General features: G+C 52.5%; 1 protein-coding gene across 1 annotated transcript; it reads right to left on the bottom strand.

The window, feature by feature from the left end:
• Positions 1-985: 985 nt before the first annotated feature.
• On the bottom strand, positions 986-19,884 carry RAMP3 (receptor activity modifying protein 3). Its single transcript, XM_036863522.1, has 3 exons — positions 19,766-19,884; positions 5,998-6,130; positions 986-1,651 (listed from the first exon to the last, which is right to left on the bottom strand). Exons 1-3 carry the CDS (start codon positions 19,830-19,832, stop codon positions 1,396-1,398), a joined length of 456 nt encoding a protein of 151 aa, XP_036719417.1. The 5' UTR covers positions 19,833-19,884; the 3' UTR covers positions 986-1,395.
• Between the last annotated feature and the right edge of the window lie 1,558 nt (positions 19,885-21,442).

Genomic DNA, 21,442 nt, shown 5'->3' with positions numbered 1-21,442 from the left:
GGAGGGGACCAACAGGGTCAGGGGACCACCCGCACCTCTGGGCAGGAAGGGGAACGGGGCCCCTGAAGGACATAGGGACTGCCCTGCCAGGTTCTCTCCACATCCACGCATAGCCATGGCCCACCTCTGGTCCCCAGCAAGACAGTGCTGAAGCCAACAGCCCACATCCAAAAGCCTTGGCCCCAGAACTGGAACACGGACAAGGCCCAGCGAGAGGTCTGCGGACAAAGTGCCCCCACCAGCTGCTCCCAGGTCTCCAGGACCAGATGGGGGTCTTGGCAAGCCCTAGGTGACCTTGAAATGCTGGAAGGATAGTCTCCCCTCCATCCTCAAAGCGCAGGGTGCCAGTGGGAAGCACAAAACCTCTTCAAGCTGGATGGGTAGATCTCTCCTGCCTGCCCACATTCCCCTGGTATGAAGCTCTCTTTGCCGCTCTGAGTTCTGACATTCTGGAGCCTCAGGCACTCCCCATCTGTAAAATGGGCATGGGGGACTTGCCAGTTCTAAGAGGCCAGGTGGGGTCTCTGTTAATTCCCTGAAATAAAACTGGAAACCCCAGAAGTAGCATGACTTTTTACTCAAAGAAAGCACAGACATGGCAGACAGAACTCAGCCAGAACGAGAGCACACGGGACCCCACCCCGAGGCCATGCTCACAGTGGGGGGCCCGTTAGGAAGGAGGCCCAACCCAGCTCCAGCCCCTGGTGGTGGCCCCAGACAGCAGGTCTCAGGCTGTGCAGTGGCTCCTTGGAACCCCCAACCCAACCCTCAGTCTCCCAGATCTCTAGGTGGGCTCCCTACCAAGAGGACTCAAGGCCTGCGAAGTGAGGACCTACAAAAACCCCCTCCCAATCTCTCTTCCCCAAACCCCCAGCCAGGTGGGAATAGGCACACCTTTCCAGGGCGGTGCTGGGGTGGGGCCAGGGCTGGGGGTGGAGTCAGAGTGGGAGGTGGGGCCAGGGCTGGGGGTGGGGCCAGGGCTGGGGCTGGGGCCCAGGCTGGGGGTGGGGTCAGGGCTGGGGGTGGGGCCAGGGCTGGAGGTGGGGTCAGGGCCAGAGGTGGAGTCAGAGCCAAGGGGTGGAGTCAGGGCTGGGCTGGGGCCAGGGGTAGAGTCAGTTGGGAGGCGGGGTCGGGGTCTGGCCGGGGCTGCAGATGGGGCACCGCGGGACTCAGTGCTAGGAACCCCGAGGCCCCAGCCCAGCCTGGGACAGCACGGGCGAAGCGGCGGTGACTTGTGCCCAGCACGCAGGCTCCAGCCGCGGCACGTTTTCTTTCACCAGCCCAAAGCCCGCCCAGACAGGGTGGGGGGCAGCCGAAGAGTGTCCACCGGCTCTCCCAGCCCCGGAGAACTTTCCTCCGCTTCTCCAGGCGGGGCCCCTCGGACTCACCGGGCCCTCACACCACCTGGGCGGTGCGTTTGCTGCGCCACACCACCACGCCAGTCATGGCGATGGTCAGCAGGATGGGCGCTGCGATGAGCGGGATGAGAATTCCGTCTGGGGGGTCCTGCCAGTGGTGCCTGGCCACGGAGCAGTTCTGGAAGAACCGCCTGTGGACCCCAGCGATGAAGCTCTCCGCCAAGGGGTTGGGCCAGTAGCAGCCCACCACGTTGGTCTCCACCTCGGTGCAGTTGGTGAAGCTCTCGTAGTACCTGCGAAGGCAGAGGGCTTGACCGCCTGGCTCCTCTGCCCCTTCTCACTCTGGCCCTGACCGCCGGGAAAGTGGGGGGCAGTCCCGTCTGGCCGCCTGCTCTCATCATGGCCCCAGGCCACAGGGGAAGGCCTCCTGCTATGAGCCCTGTTGGGCCAGCAGGGTCCATCTCCCTGGCGTCCTTGCCCAGAGGTTCTCTGGCATGGCGACCCCATGCCCTGCTCCCCACCTCTAGGCCTCAGCCCCGCTTTCATCTGCCCCTGAGCCCCCGCCCCAAAGTGCACAGCCATGTTCTACTCCCCTTCGCAGGCTGCCGCGTCACAAGCTCGATTCCCCTCGTGCCCACCCCGGCAGACAATGACCTCTGCACAGAGCCTGGTGTCATCGAGCCCAACTCCTGGTCCTCCCATCTTAAAACAGAGGCAGCAGAGCCCAGCAAGGAAACTCTGAGGCCATGAGCTCCCCAAAATATACCTCATGCCCCGGTCTGCATCTCCTCCATCATCCCTGCCCTCATCTTGGTCATCCACAGCCGTCACCTGCTTCCTATGAGGACGTGAACTCCCAACGCCCAAGGTCTGGGCCCAGCACTTCCCAGGTCTTCCCAGAGGGTACTCTGGGCCTGGCTTCTTTTTCCAAGACCAAGGGATGTGTGGAGTCACAGCCACTTGGACCTGCAAGGCCCTTGTCACCTAAGGCCACTCTATGGGGCCCCCGGGGAGGAGGTCTCCCTGAGGCAAGCCGAGGGCCAGCGGCCTCCCAGTCAAGTCAGCCTGCCCTCATTTACCTGGTTTGGAGGGGCGTGTCCCACCTGTGAGCCCAGCCCCGGCCTGTCTTCCTCTCGGAAGTCACCTCCCCCAGCCCCAGCTGACAGGACACGTGGGATTCCCCCCACCCCAGGGTCTTCCTGTCTGTGTTGGTCAAACCTGGAAAGGGCACTTAGCAAACCACCCATGAGGGGCCACGTCCACCCAGCGGGCAGGCTCTGGACAGTCCTTGAAGCCAACCAAGGGCTACAGCTACCAGGACCCAGAGTTTAGCCCAACGGCCAGATGGCCTGGGATTAGCGGCCTCTGGGGTTGGTGGCCCAGGCTGGCAGCCATCGTCCAAGATGCTCTGGTGGGAGGGCTGGTCAGACACCTGCCAAGGTGCACCAGCTCCACCACTGCCCACACTCTCTTGCACCTGGCAGAGTGCTGCATGCAGGACAGGTGTGGGAGCGGGAGAGGCTCCGGCCTCAGATCCCCGCAGGAACCGGGCCCTGTGGCCCCCCCTCCTCCCTCCGGTGCTGACCCAGGGAGCGTGGCCTGGCCTGAGCAACAGGAAGGAACTGCTTCCTGCAAGGAGCTTCCTGTACAGAACCCCGTCTCTGCCTGGAAAGGCGGTGGGAAACGGGGCGGCTAATCACTCAACCAGGCCTTCGTAGTGCCCACGCCTCCTGGCAGCCCCGGGCAGTTTCCCAGCCCAGACGCTGGGGTGGCTGGTCAGGCACACGTCTGCCCTGCACCCCTCAGGTAACGCAGACAAGGGAGAGCCACACGAGGCAAAAGAGAGCGGGAAGCAAAGGCTATGGCCTGGGATCTGTGTGCAGAGCCGTGATGTGGCCCCCTGGGACATGTTCAGGCTCTGAGACACCTCACCAGCCAGGTCCTCAGGCAAGCCCATCACTCCCCAAGACCCACCCCTCCCACTGGGCCCCATCAGTGACCTGCCACCCCAGACAGAGCCTCTAACCTGACACCCTGCCAAGCCTCGACCCACCCCAGGGCTCAGCAGGGCTGAAACGAAGCAGATGGAGCTGGGGGAAGCCCCACTGTGGACAGCAAGCCTGCAGGGGCTGGGGAGTGGTGTGTGGCCCGTGTGACCCCCATGCACGGAACACAGCACAGGGCAGCAGCTTAGGGGTCAGGATGAAGAATCAACGTCCTTCAATCCCAGCTAGGCCACTGACCATCTTCTTGAATTTGCCCACATTACTTAGCCTCCATGAGCCTCAGTTTCCCCTCCTGTAAATGGGGTTCATAATTCTTATCCAATAAGGTGACTGAAAGGACCAAAGGAAGTGAAGTGAATACACTCCTGGCAAGTGCCTGGCACATAGTAGGTGCTCGGTCTCGGGGTGAGCCCCAAAGGCCAGGAATGGGGCAGAGCTGAGCACAGCACCCATCTCTGTGGATCGACCTACGGGGCCAAGCGCAGAATGCCCACACCTGGTGCTTCCCAAGAACGCCGGGAAGTGGCTCCGAATTTTAATAGCAAACGCTTTTAGGATAAAAGACACCGAAAGGTCAGGCACTCAGGCACATGGCAAGAGTTGTAGAGGCCAACTCCCACATCCCAGCATCCCGCCCTTCCCTGGGCTGGGGAGGCAGAAGGCAGGGATGCACACATTTGCACACACGGCTCCCAAGCCCTGTTAACTCGCCAGCCCGAGTTCAGGCTGGAGATGAAATCAGGGTGTTCTTCACAAGGAAGCTGCTGTTTGTGTGACATCGCAGAACCAGGGTCACGACAGGGCCTGTGCTTCCCAAGCGTCCCCTGGTCACCCAGGGCCTCCCCATGTCCTCCCTTCAGTCTGGCTCCCAGAGCAAGAGAAGACGCAGCCACAGCCCAGATGGGAAAGGGGGCTGCAGAGGCCGGGAGCGAGGCAAACCGCCCCCGTCAGACTCCCTCTCCCGCCAGGCAAGTTTCCCTGCTCAGGTGGGTGTCGGCCCTTCTCTCTCCAACTCCCAGAGCCCCCTCCTGGCTGCCCCTCTGCTGTCCTCCGGCCCCGGGGCTGGATGTCTGATCTCCTCGCTGAGGCTTTAGCAGGTGACAAAGGCACAGGATGGGAAGCGCCCACCTCATCCTCCCTTACCCTTGACCCCTGTGTGTCCACTCCAGGCTTGGCGTCCAGGCCAGGCTCAGAGGACAAGAAGAAGCCTGGCCAAGCCCCCTTCCCGAGCCCCGAGACCCCTTTCCCGGCAGACACAGAAATTTCATACCGTTTGGTTCAGCGAACGACTATGTCTGCGAGGGGCCTGTGGACGTGCCCACAAGGAGCCACTTGTCCCCTGGGGAGATGGGCGTGGAAGCCCCTAGAACAGCCACTGGGGACAGAGAGCACAGGGGCCGGGGTCTTGGAGGGAAAGGGCTGATGCGACTGAGCAAACCCAGGGCTCCCAGGGAGGATGGGGCCGCCAGGCAGGCGCGGCTCACAGGACAGTCTGAGTCTACAGCGGCCGCCAGCAGCGCGCCAGGTTGAGATGGCCAAGTGGGAAGTGGAGGGGGGCGGGCACCGCCCATCGGTGACTTCTGAGGAGGTGAAAGGGCCACCTTGACACTGGATGCTAGGTGTGACCAGAGGAGATCAAAAACCTCGGGGGCTTCTAGAACGTGGGGCCCTCTGTGGTGAGGCACTGCTCCCGCCGCACCAGGTAGAAACCAGCGGGGTTCAGTTTCTCTGGGGTCCACCGGTCCTGACTACAAACCCAGCCCTGGCCGGTGCTGTGAAGAAAACCCAACATGACAATTTCCACCCAGCATGGACCGTGCAGAGAGGCAGGCACGCCAGGGCAGGGCACGAACCCAGTTCAGGAAGGGCAGTGGGTGTCAGGGTTTCCCAGAGACATGACCTCGCTCAGAGGAATGGGGGACACACAGCCTGGAGGGTCCAGTTTGGAACTGCCAGGGTGGTCCGTGAGGGGAGCAGAGGGCTGTGAGGCTTGGAGTGGACCTCGGAGCATGGGGAGCACAGACGCCGAGGGCAGGACGTGGGCAGGGCAAGGGCGGGGCACGGGCAGACGGTCAGCAGGATACAGACGGGCTGTGGGCAGAGGGTAGGCAAGCCACAGGCAGGGCATGGGCAGGGCGAGGGCAGGGCGTGGGCAGGGCATGGGCAGGGCGAGGGCAGGGCGTGGGCAGGGCAAGGGCGGGGCACGGGCAGACGGTCAGCAGGATACAGACGGGCTGTGGGCAGAGGGTAGGCAAGCCACAGGCAGGGCATGGGCAGGGCGAGGGCAGGACGTGGGCAGGGCAAGGGCGGGGCACGGGCAGACGGTCAGCAGGATACAGACGGGCTGTGGGCAGAGGGTAGGCAAGCCACAGGCAGGGCATGGGCAGGGCGAGGGCAGGGCGTGGGCAGGGCATGGGCAGGGCGAGGGCAGGGCGTGGGCAGGGCAAGGGCGGGGCACGGGCAGACGGTCAGCAGGATACAGACGGGCTGTGGGCAGAGGGTAGGCAAGCCACGGGCAGGGCGTGGGCAGGGCATGGGCAGGGGTGGGCAGGGCGTGGGCAGGGCGTGGGCAGGGCGAGGGCAGGGCGTGGGCAGGGCGTGGGCAGGCCCAGTGCCTGAGCAGGGACACTCACACAATGAACTCCGACAAGTTGCACCACTTCCAGACCTCCACCTTCTTCATCCTTTCGGCAAAGGTCTTGCCGCAGTGCGGCAGCATGGCCAGCATGCGCTTCTCATTGCAGCCGCCCACTGGGGGGCACTCCCCTAGAGAGGAGACAGCCGTGAGCGCTGCTGGGATTGCTGGCATGAGCCTTGATGGCCCTCAAGGCCAGCTGGGGTCGTCCTCCTTCACCTTGACCTCCATGTGACCCGGGGAGGTTGAAGCCAGCGCAGAAAGAGTGACCCACTTGGAGGCATCAAGGAGACAGGACCCAGAGGGCCCGTGGCCTCCCAGGGCGGCATGGGAAGAAGCAGGTAAGAGGAGGGCAGCATTCAGAGGCACAGGGGTCCCAGGAGGGGAGAGGCTGAGGGCTGACGGATTCCGGGCTGGGTGGGGGCAGGGAGCAGGGACGCCCGCTGCACCTCGAGGGTGAGGGCACCTGGAGCATGTCCCCGGAAGGATTCTGAGAGTCTGATGACAGTCCCAGGCCTCTGGGCAGCGACAGAGGCCCCTTGACAGTAAGGACTGCCCACCCTATCAGAGCCACCCCCTTGAACTCCAGGAGGCCAGGGGTTGAGGGCTGCAGGGTCCAGCAACAGCGGCCAGTCCTTTGAACACTCTTTGGGTCTGGCAGGACCCCTGCCCCAGGATTTCTCGTCACTCTTCCTGAACTCTGCCCCCAACACTTCCTGTCCCCTCCGCCCCCAGAGAAAACCCTCCTCCCACTGGGAACACCCGCCTGTCTGACCCTCAGGACCCATCCCCCCCACCCTCTCCAGGCACCCGATTTCCGGAGGTCAGTTCCCCCCCTCGTAATCTTCCCTCTCATGACCCCTAGCTTTGGCTCCCATCATATAATCAAGAGAAAGCCCTGCTGTGCATGTCCTGGAGTATGTATGTTGTATTGATATATGTATGTGTGTACGTCTATGTGTGTGTGTGTCTATGTGTACGCTGCCCTGCCATGTGTGTCTTGGTGTGTGTGTGTTGTGTTCACATCTGTGTGTGTTGTGTGTGTAGGTATATCTGCCCTGCCATGTGTATCCTGATGTATATATGTGTACTGCTCTGCCGTGTGTGTCCTGATGTATGTGTGTTGTGTGTATATGTATGTCTATGTGGTATGTGTGTTTGTACGTGTGTATCTATGTGTACGCTGCCCTACTCTGTGTATCCGGTGTATGTGTGCCTATGCGGGACTCACAACTTCACAACTTACAATAATCTTACAATAATGAAGACAATGTGGTACTGGCATAAGAGGAGACATACAGATCAATGGAATAAAATTGAGAGTCCAAGAATCAACCTTCATTTTAGAATAGAATTATTTTCTATAAATGTACCAAGACAATTCACCAGGGAAATAATAGTCTTTTCAACAAATGGTGCTGGAACTACTGTATATACACATGCAAGAGAATAAAGTTAGACCCTTTCCTCACAATTTACACAAAAATTAACTCAAAACATATAAGAGAACTAAATGTAAGAGTTAAACTATAAAAGTTCTTAGGATAAAAGGAGAAAGTCTTTGTGTCCTTGTATAAGACAAAGTCTTCTTAAATATGACACCAAAAGCACAAACAACAAAAGAAAAAGACAGAAAGTGAACTATATCAAATTTTTTAACTTTTGTGCTTCAAAAGATACCATCAAGAGAGTGAAAAGACAACCCACTGAATGAAAGAAAATGTATGAAAATCATATTTCTGGTAAGGGCCTTGTATCTAGAATAGATAAAGAACTCTTATGACTCTATAAAAAGAGAGCAATGACCCATTTAAAAATAGGCAAAGGATCTGAATAAACATTTCTCCAAAAATATACACAAATGACCAATAAGCACATGAGAAGATAATCAACATCATTAGCCATCAGGGAAATGCAAGTCAAAACCATAATCAGATATCACTTCACACCCCCCAAGATAGCTATTATCAAAAAGATCTAGCAAAGGTTGGTGAAGATGTGGAGAAATTTGAACCCTCATATGCTGCTGGTAGAAACGTAAAATGATGCAGCCACATTGGAAAATAGTTTCCTGGCAGTTTCTCAAAATGTTAAAAATACAATTACTATATGACCCCACAATTACACTACTAGATGTAGTAGTGTAATTTCTTTCCATAAAAGAATGAAGTACTGACATGTGCTACAACTTGGATAAACCTTGAAAACATTATGTTAAGTGAAAGATCCAGTCACAAAATACCACATATTGTATGATTCCATTTAATGAAATTTGCAGAATAGCCAAATCTATAGAGGCAGAGTGCAGATTAGATTACTTAAGGCCAAGGGGGTTGGTGGAATGGGGCATGACTGCTAATGAGCATGGACTTTATTTAGGAGTGATGAAATGTTCTCAACTGGATTGTGGTGATAGTTGCAAAACTCTGTAAATATACGAAAAAACATTGAACTATATACTTTAAATGGGTGAATGTGTGGTATGTAAGTTATATCTCAAAAAGCTTTTTTAAAAAATAAAAGCTTTTTCAAACATTCAAAAGTTGAAAGAAGGTATTACGAGCACACTCAAACTTCAAGTAATATTTAAGAATTTCCTTTAGGGAGAGGGAAGATAATATCAGAAGTAAATATTGATCTTCACAAAGGAATGAAGAGCACCAGAAATTGTAACTCTAGGAGTAAATATATAAAATTTGTTTCTCAATATTTAAATCTTTTAAAAGATAACTGACTGTGAAAACAAAAACAATAACGTATGGTGGGGGCTTCCCTGGTGGTGCAGTGGTTAAGAATCCACCTGCCAGTGCAGGGGACACGGGTTCGATCCCTGGTCCAGGAAAATCCCGCATACCGCAGAGCAACTAAGCCCGTGTGCCACAACTACTGAGCCTGCACTCTAGAGCCCACGAGCCACAACTACTGAAGCCCACACACCTAGAGACCGTGCTCCACAACAAGAGAAGCCACTGCAATGAGAAGCTCGTGCACTGCAATGAAGAGTAGCCCCCGCTCACTGCAACTAGAGAAAGGCCGCATGCAGCAACGAAGACCCAAAGCAGCCAAAAATAAATAAATTTATAAAAATAAATAAATAAATAAATAATGTATTGTGGATTTACAACTTAAGTTTAAATAAAATGTATGACAGCGATAACACAAACGTCAAAAATGGAAGGTTCTTGTGCTATACGTGAATTGATATAATATCATTTAAAGATAGACTGTGATATGTTAAAGATATACACTACAAACCCTAAAGCAACCACTAAAGTAACCAAAAAATAATAATAATTACAGTCACTTAGTGAAGGAGAAGAAGAAGAAGTTGAAAAGTGAAAAAAGTACTAAGTCCAAAAGAAGGCAGAAAAAGAGAGAAAGGGAAAGAAGAACTTACGGTACCATGTTAGATTTAAAACTAACCATATCAATAAATTATCATATTGAAAGTAAATGGTCTAAGCACCCCAATTAAGAAACAAAGATTGTTAGATGAGATCAAAAAGCAAGACCCAATATTAGGCTACTTACAAGAACCCTACCTTAAAATGACTCAAATAGATTCAAAGTAAAAGGTGGGAAAAGATATGCCATGCTACCACTAATCAAAAGAAAGGTGGAGCGGCTAAATTAATACTGGACAAAGTATATTTCAGAGCAAAGAATATTACCAGAGATGAAAAGAGTCATTCCATAATGATAAAGGGCTCAATTCATCAAGAGGACATAGCAATGCTAAGCATGTATGTACCCAATAACAGAGCATCAAAATACACAAAGCAAAAATGAATAGAACTACAGGGAGAAACTGACAAATCCACAATTATCATTGGAGAAGTCAATATCCTCTCTCAATAATTTATAGAACAATAGACAAAAAAACCAATAAGATTATAAAAACGTTAGTAGCAGAGGTGTGCAGGGGTAGGACAGGAGCCCAGTGGCACTGCGGTGGATACATACGGTTGTTGGGTGAAAAGGAGAAGAAGTGACACTGGAAGGTGGACCCAAAGCCAGACTAGTGCAGGTGCGCAGGCCTTCCCAGTTTATTTAAAGCCTAACAGAAGGCAGAGGTGAGTTTTTAAACTCAGCACTCCCCCACTGAACCCAACCTGAGCCTCAGAGCCTTCACGTCAAGGTGTCCCAGGCGAGCAGGCAACCAGCAGCCAAGATGGAAGCTGATGCCCCTTCAAGAGGAAGGTTGCCATCTCTGCAGGAAGGGAGGGCGATGTCCTTCTGAAGCTTAACCACGCCACCCATCAGATGCCAGCCCCGCCCCCTTGTAGTCACTGCTTTGCTGTGTGGCTCTGGAGAGGCCCTTCACCTTTCTGGGCCTTATCTCCCCGTTTATAAAAAAAGGAGTTATTCTGATTCTGGCTGTTTTCACTAGTTAATAGTCATGCACCTGGGAAATCTCTCTCAACTTATCACCATCTGGCCCCCACTGCCCCACACACACACCACTCTGCCGGGACCCTCTGGCCACCCACCCTCCTCTGCAGATCACCACAGCCCCCCTTCCCAGGCTCCAGCAGGTCTGGCTTGTGTGCTCCCACGCTGCCGATTCAGTTCTATTTTAACACAGCTCTCGACTTTCAAGTCGTTGAAGGAAACAATCATTGTAATAAAAGCCCTTTGAAGGCAGAACAAAGCCATTCCCCTCTGAGGCTGGTGCAGACCACCATACCTGAGCCTACCTGGCGATCTCTGCGGCGAGGGGCTCCCTCCCGGCCCTCTCAGCACTGAGTCTCTCAGGGGGACCACGTGAGGTGTCTGACTTGGCCGCACACCAGACTCACCCAGGCCACAGCCCAGGCCCTTAGACAGGGACCAAGAATCGGTGTTTGTTAAACCGCCCCTACGCCCACATAATTCCAACGTGCTGTCAGAGCCGAGAACAAGTGGGAAGAGCAATGCTTGCTCACAGTTACGTGCACACAGGCACGCGGAGATCTTGCGCAATGAAGATTCTGACCCCGCAGGCCTGGGGCACCAAGATGCTAATCTCTGACAAGCTCCAGGTGGGTGATGCGAGACCCAGGCCCACACTCTGCAGAGTAAGAGACAGAAAATGGGAGCGCTGAAGCCAAGAGTCAGAGGGGAGTCAGACAGCCCCGTGGCTCTGCTCCCCAGCCCAGACGCACTCACTCTCCTCTCTGAGGTTCGGTTTCCCTACCTGGAAATGGAGCTGTGACACCGGCCGTGACACCTCCCTGCCCGGCTTCCCTCCGCTTCAGTACCGACCAATGTCCACTGAGTGCCCTGTCCTAAGTGTGGTGCAACTCGCCGAGCCCTGCAACAGCCCGACAAGACAGGGCCACCGTGACCGGGAAAGTCATCCACCTGTGCAGTAACACGGTAGGGGGCCAAACCCAGGTGCGGCCCTGGGTCCAGGGCCGTGCAGGCCCGCAGTTAGCGACTTGAGGGAACGCAGGCTCTCAGGCTGAGGTGGAGGCAGATGATGAGAAGGCAGCCTGTGCTCCTTTCTCCCACTGGCCGCCCTGTTCCAAAGGCACCTTTTCCCAGCAGCTCACTGACAGGCTCCCCACCACAGGCTCTGAAAGTCCACCTGATGTTCTCTACACCCAGCCCTTGTACCCATTCCTGGCCCTGGTCTTGTCATCCCCTGACAGTATCCCCCCAGTATCCTCCATGGGTCTCCTGGGCTCCACCCTCCTCCCACATGGGCACGGGCCAGGCAAGTCTCACACTGTTCACCCCTGCAGGCTGCTACCACTCCTCCCAGCCATGGCCCAACTGGACCTGGCCCGTCTAGACCACCTGGACCACCATCTAGACCCAGCTGAACCTGGATCCATGGACCTGGATGACCTGGACTTTAATCCTCTGGACCTGGACCCCCTGGACCCCTTGGGCCTTGAATACCTGGACCCTGGACCTCCTAGATAGATGTCCCCTGGACCTTGAATACCTGGACCCCCTGGACCTCTTGGACCCCTTGGACCTGGACCCCTGGACCTGGAACACCTAGACATCCTCAGCCTGACCCAACCGCCACCTGTCAGATCACTGAGACCCAGCCCAGTGCTTTCTCCTCCTCCACCTCATTCTCCTCCTCCCCTCCCACTTCTCCCCGCCACTGGAGCCCCTTCCTCCTCTTCCTTCCTCCTTCCTCCATGAATCTCCATGAACCCAGAATCTCCATGTGTCCCAGAATCGCCACATACCCGTCACCACAGGGGCCTGGCCAGGGCAGGTTGAGAATGTACCATCAAGGACCACATGACATCCTAAGGCAGGTTTCCTGGGATAACGTCCCCCGCCCATGGGGCGGGGGGCGGCAGGGGGGAAGGATGCTGTGAGGGTGCACAGGGCAGGCACCATGGGACACCTGTCTGATCAACCACAGGTGCCCTCCATGAGGGGGTGGGGAGACTGGCAATTACGGCACCATTTCTGATGCACAGGCTTAAGGGGCTCCCAGCCAAACCCAACAACCTGCCTTGTGTTAGAACAGTGAGGTAAAGATGCAGATTCCTGACACCAAGAAAGTGTGTTGCTGCCACCCACTCAAGCTACCAGCTGCATTAGTAAAGGTCTCGGGTATTAAATTGAAATAGAAAACCATTTCAGTTGGTTCCATCAGGGAAACAAAGAAAATGCAGGACTGTGTTACTTTTGTGCAGGGGACTTCCAGACTCTGGGAGATGATAAACAGCTAAACAGATGCATTTCCAAGAGAAAGGCCTTTTATGGCCAGTCATTTGGAAATGAAATACAGGAGCTCTCGTTCTCCTCTGGTGCAAACCAGCAGCGAGCAGAATCCGCAGGCTCTGCAGCGATGGGCCATGGCCAGTAGGGCTATGGGAGGGTGTGGTTTCTGAAAGGTTCTGCCCCCAGTCCCTGCAGTCTGGGGAGTTACCTCCCCACCCTGGACCTCAGTTTCTGTATCTATACAATGAAGAGGGACGTCAGAGGACCTTCAAACACCCCTCGGCTAACCACCTCCTTGCAATCACTGCGTCACTGGGGTACTTGATATCCAGCCACTGCATCTGGGCTCGCTTGAGTCCACAGAATCCAATGTGACAGGAAGTGGCTCAACAGCAGGACAACATTACTCCCACCAGTGACAAAAACAGTGACAGTGACATGTTCATACACATACACACTGGCATGGGCACTCTGTCTGGGGGTGCTGTGAGTCCCTGGGAGCCACAGTTGCTAGCAAACTCAAGTGCCCACAGAATGTGTGCCAGGCACTGAGGGAAGCTTCCCATACATACAACCCTTTCATTCCACACTCTTGGGCCCCAAACAGTGTTATGGGGACTGAACTCATTGAATCCAAATGGCAATCACAACAGCCCTTTATAAGTTGCTATTCCTGCATCCACACTAGAGTGGGGGAAACTGAAGCTAAGGGCCAGTAAGTAAGTGTCTTATAATCTTGGGGTTAAGCCGCTGCAAAGGGAGGCCCCCAGGATTCACACCCAGACCCAAGGGGCTGGTCAAGGGCTAGGCATGAAACCGAGAAGTAGGCCTTGGGTTAATTAGTAGAACTTCAACCAAAAGTGAAAAAGGATGGGGGGAAAGGCTTTTCAAAGTCAACTAAGTAAATTTAACTTAGTCCAACTACAATTTTTGGTTTTACACTGGCCAGGTGAACTGCCATGACACATGATGTCTTGATTCCCTATTCTTCCATTTGTATGTTGTTTGTTGTTAAAAAGAGGGAACCTCATTTGGGTAAGTCAAGGGAATTGTTGGACTTCACCCTTCTGTTTTTGTGCTACAATAGTTGAATTTTGTTCTTTGTGTGTATCTTTGCATTTGTCTTGTGCATAAGTGTGACTTCTATGGGAACCAAAATTTGTTTCCTGAATGCAGCACCTCAGGGTGCATCCTCCAGAACTGGACCACTTCCAGTTGCAAACCAATGAAATGTAAAAAGATGATTTTCCTTTGAATACAACCTGGCCATAATACTCCCTAGATTCAGGGGGAAAAAATTTGCCCTTTAATGGGTCCCTAAACTACACTACTATTATGCATTAGAGCTCTTTCACAATAGAGAGGAAAAATGGGATGAGATATATAAACTAATAAGTTTTGTATTGAAATAAATACCTGATTCATGAATAAGTTTTAAAATTAAGGTATGGGACTTCCCGGTGGTGCAGTGGTTAAGAATCTGCCTGCCAATTCAGGGGACATGGGTTCGATTCCTGGTCCAGGAAGATCCCAGATACCACGGAGCAAATAAGCCCATGCGCCACAACTACTGAGCCTGCACTCTAGAGACCACGAGCCACAACTACTGAGCCTACCTGCCACAACTACTGAAGCCCACACACCTAGAGCCCGTGCTCCACAACAAGAGAAACCACCGCAATGAGGAGCCCACACACCGCAATGAAGAGTAGCCCCCACTCGCCGCAACTAGAGAAAGCCCGCGCACAGCAACAAAGACCCAACGCAGCCAAAAATAAATAAATAAATAAATAAATAAATAAATAAATAAATAAATAATTTAATTAAATGAAGCTATGAGATCTCTGCCTATCTGGGTATATGTATGTCTACGTATACATTATAATTATATGCCTTTATCTTTGGATAGTATTACCAAAACTAATTTGTAAATGAGCTCTACTTAATTGGCTTAAAGAAAAGTAAGTGCTTACAAATCAAACATTTCTAAATACAACAAAAAACTAAGCAAAATGAATTTCAGGTTCATGTGATCTGGGGAATATTCAGTATTAAATTAATATCCAGCATTAAAGTTAGTTTAAGTATAGTTAATACAGACATGTCTTTAGAGTCATCAGTGTTAAGTATGATAATTTTATTGTACCTAGGTTTACTGAAAGTCAGTAAATTCATATTATATCTATTGAAAAAACTGTCAACAAGAAAATTAATTTGGTATGATGATACTGTCATAAGTAAAAAAAATAGAGATAAGTGGTATAGAAGCTTCTAGGTGAACTCTTTAGAAGTAATTATGTTTTAGTCTTTCCAGATTCTTAGTAACTTGAAACTTTCGAGTTTTGCTGAATTAAGTTAAATGATAAAAATTCCTTGAAGGTCTAGGTCATTTTTAAGATAAAATACTGGAACATTGATTGCTAGACAAGTCTATCTTCTTTTGTCTTACGAGAGAAAAAAAAAACTAAAGATGTTTGGGTTTATTAGACACACATCTTGAACCACTTTAAAGAGAGAAATTATGCTATAAAAATGTATTTTTTAAAAAATATGTTTTTAGAGGTTAGAGAACATGTTTATAAGTTTGCCAATCAGAAAACGTTGGTATAACAAACAGTTCAGTTAGTTGGCTTTTGGTTTTTGCTGGAGATTAAGGTTTTTAAGGGTTAAAAATTCTAATAAATATGCTATTAAACTATTACAAATAATAAGGAAATCATTTCAGAATGTAAAGAAAATACTTTGTCAGCAAGAGAAGGATGGAGATATTTTTGTTAAAGAAAAAGGGAAAATAATTTTGTCCTAGAGCTCATTGTTTCTAGATGGGAAAAAATAAGGGACAAACTTATATAGATACAGAAAGTTGTGGAAGGTTTATGGAAAAGGAACCTTAAGAAAAGAGTTTTGTGCATGGTCAGGATTGATTGAGATTAGATTGAATTTAAAAGCAAACTAATACAGGACTAGAGTTTGTTTTTCTCTCTCTGTTAAGAGAAAAAGTTTTCCTGGAATATTGAGCTGCTTTGATAACAGATTGTAAGTTTCTTTCTCTAGCTAACTTTGAGTTTTCCAAAGGGTCCCTGAGCCATCTCAGAAAGAAATATTAAACTAATTAAGATTATTTGGTCTATTAAACTACATGGAAAACATTATATGAAAAAATTTCTCTAATAAAGTTGTCACAGAGTATAACTACCGGTGGCATGTATCACTGCTTGCTTTAAGTCTACTGCTTGGAGCACGTGCAATGTTTGTGTGACAATTTGATATAATTGATAAGATGTATAACCTATAAAATGTTTCCCTGTCAACATACCTTTGTAGTTGTTTGTTATGTCTGATTAGTTTTCCCCCAACATGGATAACTAGGCAAACATATAAACAAAAAGTAGAAGTAGCACCAAGGGAGATGATAGACCCAGGGCAGGCAGCAAACACAATCAAGGGACAGATATTTTGATCATCAGTGCTTTCTACTGAAAGATTTGCAATCAAAAGGGGGAAATGATAGAAGAAATGTTCACATATTGCGGTATAGGGAAGTCTTTCTGCTTTACATGATTTAACTCAAATTTTATGCTAATTTAAAACAGCCTATTTGTGGTCTATTAAACATACATTGTATGTCTGCTTTAACCATTAAGGGAAAAAAATACATTCGGAAAATAGTACAAACATGCATTTTGATTATTATCCTCATTGTAATATATCTACTAATTTTCAAATGTGTGTCCAGGTGCTATGACAAAGCAATCAAAGAGGGAAGTAATGTTTTCATAATACAAAATATTGATGCTAAGCTTGGAAATAGGGACTATTTCCAACTCTGTGTCCATTCCCCAAATTGAGGCAGGACTAGGCCCCGTTTCACCAGGAAGTAACCAGAGTGATCATCACCCCATTCCCTCAAAGATTTGGGAAAAGTTAAAACAAAAACGGAACTAAAACCAAGCTCCTTGTTACAGTGGAGGATTACTGGACTGAATGTCAATATTATGACATAGTATGAGTGTGTTTCATGTTTGGTAATTGCAATCATTGTTGCTTTTGTTGTGGTCATCCATGTACAATGCTTGGTGTCAGTCTATTTATGTCTTGTAAAAATAAAATACAGTGTGTGTGTGTGTGAATAAAAAAAAAAAAAAAAAAAAAAAAAAAAAAAAAAAAATCCATAGAATGTACAACAGCAAGAGAGAACCCTAATGTAAACAGTGGAATTTGGGTAATAATGATGTGGCAATGTAGATTCATCAATTGTTAACAAATGTACCTCTGTTGAGGGATGTTGATAATGGAGGAGGTTCTGCGTCTGTGGGAACAGGAGGTGTGGGGGAACTCTCTGTACCTTCTGCTCAGTTTTGCTGTGAATCTAAAATTCTTCTAAATATAAAATCTATTTTTAAAAAATTCAAAAAAAAAAAAAAAAAAACCAAGCTCCTCTGCCAAGTTTATGATTAACCTTTCTATCCAAAACTTTATTCCCTTTCATATTCTGCACCTGTTCCTCCTCAGGATTGGAAAATGTCAAAGAAAAGGGGGAACTGAAACCAAGCAGGACTCTGCAGGACCCTCTCGGGTACAGAAGCCCTTCTGGGTCCCCTGTTTCTTGTTTGTAGAAAAAAGCTTTAGTCTCCTAGGGGCCTCCCCTGAGTCACGAAAGCCTGGCTCAAGAATGAATGATTGCAAGGATATAGACATGTAGTGACAAAAATAGCAGTTAGGCCTAGAGAATGGTAACAATTTAAAGAGTAAATCAACCATACAGCAGTCACAGAATCTTTATTTCCTCCCTGAAGAAGACAGGTAACAGTGTCTGATGCATACCCCTGAGTTGTTTTGTACATACTTGATAAAAACCACCACCAGAGGGAAAAAGCTACCTGCGTGATGATCAGACTGTAGCCATGACACAAGCGGCTCCATCTTGAGCAGTGCTGTTCTGCACGGAGTCCCCTGCACATCCTGGAAGCTTTCCTTTAAAAGCTCCTGCCCTCTGACTGGCAACGCGGAGCTGGTTTGGGGGATGCTAGTCTGCCATCTTCCCACGTTCCTGGATTCCTGAATAAAGCATCTCTTCTCCCCCACCAACTCCTGTCTCTCGAACATTGACTTCTGAGCAGTGAGCAGCCAAACCTGAGTTCAGTTTTGGCTCCGGCTGGTAACAGACACAGAGGCAGAGGCCCAGCTGAGGGGACTTCTGCTTGATCTCACTACCCCAGGGCCCTGCACAGCAGCAACTGCTTCTGAATTAGGGTTTGTAATTTTCAAAGAAGCACCTTGCCTGATGGGCCCTTCAGAGCCCCTGATGGGCCCCTATGGTCAATAGGAACCAGCCCCCCTGTGGCCCTGTGCCCTGGGAAGCCAGGCCCCCCACTTGGCACAGCTCAGAGGCAGTTCAGGGACAGCAGGGTGTCAGGATCCAGAGCATAGACAGCCGGCAGCCCTGAAACCCTCCTTCAAGATGCAGCAGCCTCCAGGGCTGATATGGCCCCCATCCCACCTATGACAAAGCAGCACATGACCAAGAGCAGGTTTGCCTCTCCCTGCATCTCCCTGACTCAGTCAGGAGCCAGTTCCCGAGGCCCTCACTCTGACCGGGCCAGCACCGGGCAGTGTCTGCTGAGAGGCTAGCCTGGTCCCCACCCCTGGCTTGGGAGCCTGAGCCCAGGCTCCATGGGAGGGGGACACTGGGACCAACAAGACAAGACAAGGTGGCCTCCAGAACCGTGCCAACATGAGCCCAAGATTATTAACACAGAAGATTTCTGCACAGGGTCTGCCTTTGGTCCTTCTCAACTCCATGCTATAGGCAGGTGAGGAGAACCTCAGCTTCCCTCGTAGTGAATCAAAGGATTCCTCTTCCATTACAAGGACCAAAATCTCCATCCAAGAGCTTTGTATTTGAAGCTTGCTGAAATCCCACATCACTGCACTCCTGATTTCTGGAAGCCACCAATCACCCTTTCCTTCAACACAAAACCCAGCTAACCCTAGGGCTCTAACCCCAGAATATGAAATGAAGTCACACTTTCTCCACCCCAGACATCTCCAGTGGAAGGGTAACCTAGAGTTCAAGATGCTGATGGGCCCATGCAGCCTTTTCCAAATTCCAGGTCATCAAAGCTGAAAACGATATTTCAAATAAGCCCAATTTTGCATCTTACAGCCAGGGAAACTGAGGCCAGTGAGGGCAAGGGAGCATCCCAAAGGACCCAGGGGACAGTGGCCCCCACGGACAGGGCCTGAGACCCTTGAACCCCAGGCCAGGGCTCCCTCCTCCCAGAGCTGGCCAGGCTCAGACCCTGCTCTGCAACTCCCAGTCTCAGCAAGTATCTCCCACTGAAGCCCTCCCCAAACACGCACACCCTATTACTTGTTCTTGGATGATTTCTTTAGAACGATTTCTCAAAACAACCTTTTCATTCAATCCATTCCCAATTTGTGAGCAGTGTGTTCTCCCAGGAGTTGCGTTTTCTTGCTGGAGAAGGGATCTGGGAGAGGCAGCCTCGGAGAGCCGCCCCCTGACCCCTGCAGCCAGTCTCTCCAGACACGCGCGCACACACACTCACACTGAAACACTGTCCTCGGACGGACAGGCACAGCAGGGAAGATCTAGCACTCCCTGTTCTGGATTCCTCTCATGCACACCCCTGCGCCTGGTGTGAACGCAGGAGCCCCGGGACGAGGAGCGCACTATCTCACAGGGAGGAGGGAGGCGGACATGCCCGCCGCCGCTGCTCGCTCGGGGTGTCGCGCTGGCATGGCGTCCCCAGCTCCAGGGCAGCGAGGCCGGGGAAATCGCAGCTGGGAGGCGCAGGCCCAGGCCGAGTCTGCGGCTGGCGATGCAGAGCCCGCAGGAGACCCTGCGCCTTCCTTCCTAGTCCGGTGCGTCGCCATCGGCTTGGAGAGAGCCTGGGGACCGCCCCCGGGTCACCCCTCGCCCCTCCGGAGCGGGGCGCGCCGGGATCGCCCAGGTCGGTGCAGGGGAGGAGGTGCAGCCAGGTGCGGATGCAGGAAGGCAAAGGCCGCGCGGATCCCACGGCCCCAGAGGCGGTTGGGGCCCCCCGGTGCCGGACCGAGCGTCCCCTTACCGCAGAGCAGCAGCAGCAGCAGCAGCAGCGGGAGAAGGTGCGGGCGCCGCCGCGCTCTTGTCTCCATGGCTGACCAGCTGGGGCGCGCGGTCCAGCTGTGTGGCGCACCCTCCAGCTGCGGCGCGCGGTACAGCTGAGTCCCGGCTGGGGGCGCTAGGGGCGCCCGGGGGCGGAGCCCAGGCGGGGATGGGGCCGCAAAAAGCCCGCCCCCCGGAGGTGCCTTCCCCCAGGATGTGCTCTGCGCCCCTTAGGATGCGCTCTGCGCCCCTTAGGATGCGCCTCCCTCCCACCCAGGTGCCCTCCCTCAGGTCATGCTCCTCCAGGACGTGCTCCCCCTCAGGACGCTTCCTCCCCCAGGACGCTCCCATCCCTAGGACGAGTCCCCTAAGGACGCGCCCTATCCCCCAAGGTATGTCTTCCCCCACTGGACGGTCCTTCCCCCAGGACGGATCCCCTCCCCAGCGCAAGCCCCCTTCCTCCAGCCCTGTGGGCGCGGCCCACCGCAAGTGAGTGCCTGTAAGGCTCCGCCCGGCTGGGCTGCGGGGCAAGATGAGGGGTGGGTGAGGGCAGCCTGCGGATGCACCCACCCTCACCCCAGCCCGAAGAAGAGCAGGGGAAGGCGTCTGGAGAAGGACTGCTGTGCGTCTCTGTGCCATGAGAGACCGAGGAGGGCAGCCCCCCTGGGGAGAGAGCTGGCTGAGAGTGGGGATATCTCTGTGTGAGGGTGCGGGGAGGAGCCCTCAGGGTGGAGCGCGGCTGATCCCCGAATTCTTATTGGCCTCAGGCCCCCAGGATACTTTCCTGGGGCCTCACCTGTGCCAGGCGCCTTTGCACCCCTCTGGACTAGAGCAGGTGGGGCCGTGCACGCGTGCACTCGGCTGCACTCACGCACACACCCCACTGCCCATGGCTAGAACCGCGTCCTCAGGCCCTGGTCCTGCGCTGTGCCCTCTGGAGGCCTCAGGGGACAAGACGAGGGCCAGGAGAGTGACTGGGTACCCCTAAGGACCTGACCTAGAGGAGGGTCACGGGCTCCGAGGGGAGAGACGGAGGGACTCGGGGTTCTCCAAGCGTGGATCACTTCACCTGGTTTGGTCACCTCTGTCACCCTCAGCCCCTAGCATAGACTCTGGCCCCACGGACAGCTGGTCACACTGTCACTGGTGGGGACCCCTCTGCCCTACGGTGCCCCCAGTCCACACCCCCCCAGCATGTGCTGGTCTGAGGGCTCAGGGAGCGGGGTCGGGAAGGCGGGGGCCCCCTCAGGGATTGGTTGCTCTCAGCCTGGCCCTTCCCAAGTCACAGGGATGGAGCAAGTGGGCTCCCCACCTGGACAAGGCCTCCGCCTCTCTGAGTGGTGGGAGGTGGGTAATAACCCCACCCCGAAGTCCCCGTCCTGCGAGGGAGGGTTGGGTAGAGGGATTCTAGTACAGGCACGCAAAACAACTACCTTGCAAGAGCTGAACTGACCTTTCTTGCATGAGGAAGTCCACTTAATAAGGGATTGAAGCTTTCTGTGCTTTTTCTGATTACAACCAGAATTATTTCAAGGGCGAATTCAAGCTAATTAAAATGGACCAGCCATCCTGCCTGCCTTCTGCCCTAGTTGGTGGCAAGCACAGATGCAGGGGTGACTCAGAACCTGTGACCCAGGCCTTCCACGCGTTCAGCGGGATC

Source organism: Balaenoptera musculus, chromosome 9 (assembly GCF_009873245.2).
Source record: "Balaenoptera musculus isolate JJ_BM4_2016_0621 chromosome 9, mBalMus1.pri.v3, whole genome shotgun sequence".
Classification (NCBI taxonomy): domain Eukaryota; kingdom Metazoa; phylum Chordata; class Mammalia; order Artiodactyla; family Balaenopteridae; genus Balaenoptera; species Balaenoptera musculus.
Note: the sequence above shows the minus strand (reverse complement) of the source record. Positions and strands in the feature narration are given on the sequence as shown.